Source organism: Condylura cristata, unplaced genomic scaffold (assembly GCF_000260355.1).
Source record: "Condylura cristata isolate star-nosed mole 26May11 unplaced genomic scaffold, ConCri1.0 scaffold00039, whole genome shotgun sequence".
NCBI lineage: Eukaryota > Metazoa > Chordata > Mammalia > Eulipotyphla > Talpidae > Condylura > Condylura cristata.
In genome coordinates this window covers 5435753-5437657 of record NW_004567140.1, presented here as the reverse complement: position 1 = coordinate 5437657, position 1905 = coordinate 5435753, and the positions used below count along the sequence as shown (strand labels likewise).

General features: G+C 53.0%; 1 protein-coding gene across 2 annotated transcripts in view; it reads left to right on the top strand.

The window, feature by feature from the left end:
- The first annotated feature begins 398 nt into the window (after positions 1-398).
- The window catches only part of BBS2 (Bardet-Biedl syndrome 2), a 23228-nt gene continuing 21721 nt past the window's right edge, over positions 399-1905 (top strand). Inside the window, exon 1 of one of the 2 annotated variants that reach the window (XM_004693577.2) lies at positions 399-720. In XM_004693577.2, coding sequence (XP_004693634.1) covers positions 604-720 — 117 coding nt within the window. In that variant the 5' untranslated portion in view covers positions 399-603. The remainder of the gene's footprint in view (positions 721-1905) is intronic. The other variant, XM_012733212.1, reaches the window with a different exon arrangement.

Here is a 1905-nt window from a genome sequence, read left to right as displayed (position 1 = left end):
AACTGTGATTTCATTTGTGGTAAGAACTGATAATACTAATGTAAATAACTACTGTGGTTTGCCTGACATACCGGCTAAAGCAAGGCAAAGAGCAGGCACGAAAGACATATTTCTTGAATGAACACTGATGGCAGTAGCAGTGTGTGTAGAATTGGGATCAAATCAGTTAGGCGCTATGAACCCCGGGGGTGCAGTGTCTCGGTCGTGGTCATGTGTACAACAGAGATGATTGTGGCGTCGATCCATAGGAGAGTCATCCCTTTGCTGTCCTCTCCGCTGCGGGTCAGTTCGAAGAAAAGACAACACTTCACTTGCAGAGAAGCAACTTCAGTTGTTGCTACTACGAGGCTGCAAAAAAGGGAGTGAAGTGCGCAGTCGCAAACTAGGAAGGCGGCTCTGCGCAGCCGCAAAGAAGCGGGGCGGGAATGCGCAGGCGCAGAGAGCTCGGCGGGGCGCGGACCTCCCTCATCTGGCGCCGCTTCGCGCCCGGCCTGAGGCAGCCGGGCGGGCTGGTCAGGAGCCCGCGCCATCCCCGTGGCGGCTGAGGCCGGCTCTGCTGCGCCGGTCTCGGGGCGTCAGCCCGCCCCCTGAGCCGCCGCCATCATGCTGCTGCCCGTGTTCACCCTGAAACTGCGCCACAAAATCAACCCCCGTATGGTGGCCGTAGGGCGCTACGATGGGATTCATCCGTGCCTGGCAGCCGCCACGCAAGCGGGCAAGGTAACCGCTCCCTCCCGCACAGAGCCCGGGCCTGGGGTCCTCTCGGCCTCCGCTGGCCTGGCCCTTTCTACTCCGCCCCGCCGCCGGCCCCGCCCCAAGCTTGGGTTGCCAGGCAACCGATTCGCTGTCACTCACCCAGCGGTGCTCCATCCTGCGCAGCCGAAGAATGGCTTTTCTGAGCTGTTAGCTCTGTTTTGTCGCCAGGCGCTTGGACAGTGTTGAGGTTGCTGTACAGAAAGGGCGCTTAGGGGAAAAGTCCTCTTGAGGGGGAGGGGCTTGATCAGGAATCATAGTGTTAGAGGGTCCCAGATTCGAGCCCCGAGTTTCTGCCCGTTACACTGGAAATCCTTCCACTACCTCACAGCGTCTCCCGGGCCAAACAGGTTTACAGGGGAGCAGGGGGCGAGTGCGACTTCTGAGTGACTCACTTGGCACTTTTGATTTTTATCCATGTGCATACGTGTCTTTCCCCATAATTTACTCGTTAAGTACCTACTAGGTGCTTGTTCTGTGCCAGGCACCTTGCAAGGTGTGGGATTCACAGGGATGGAAAAGGCTAGGTCATTCGACATTCAGCGGACGTTTACTGCATACCTTGGTTGTACTGGATGTTGAGAATTGAGAGCTAAAAGCTGGAGTCCCCACATTTAGAAGGCTTATAGCCCGGCAGGCAAGGGACAAGGCAGATGAAGATGCTGTGTGGATGGAAGCACATCCTAACACGTGGAATCCAGTGACACCAAGCGCAGTAACTTCTAACAGTGGCAAAGCTTCGTTAATGATCTCAGCAGCCTCGCTACAGTGCCCAGGGCAGCTGCATGACACAGATGTGATGGATCCTGGCTCCATTACCTGCACATTTCATGACCCAGGGCGAGGCACTTAATATCAGTATCTACACATGGGGTTGCACAAAGATTAAATAAGATAATACATGTAAAATGACATAATTGTTAGCTTTATTAAAAGCTACTAATAGTTGCTTGCACATCTCTGACCCACTGTGGGTTTAGTAGGCTAACATTTAAGGAGATAGAGTTTTCAAGACACTTCTGCAAAAGTATTATTTCATATGATAGATATTGGGTATAAGTAAAAAGTCATGATTCATACTCATTAAAGAATAAAGTGATTAAGGTCCCTCCCTGGTGGCATAAGGGGTTACAGTGCAGCAGCAGGAAGCTA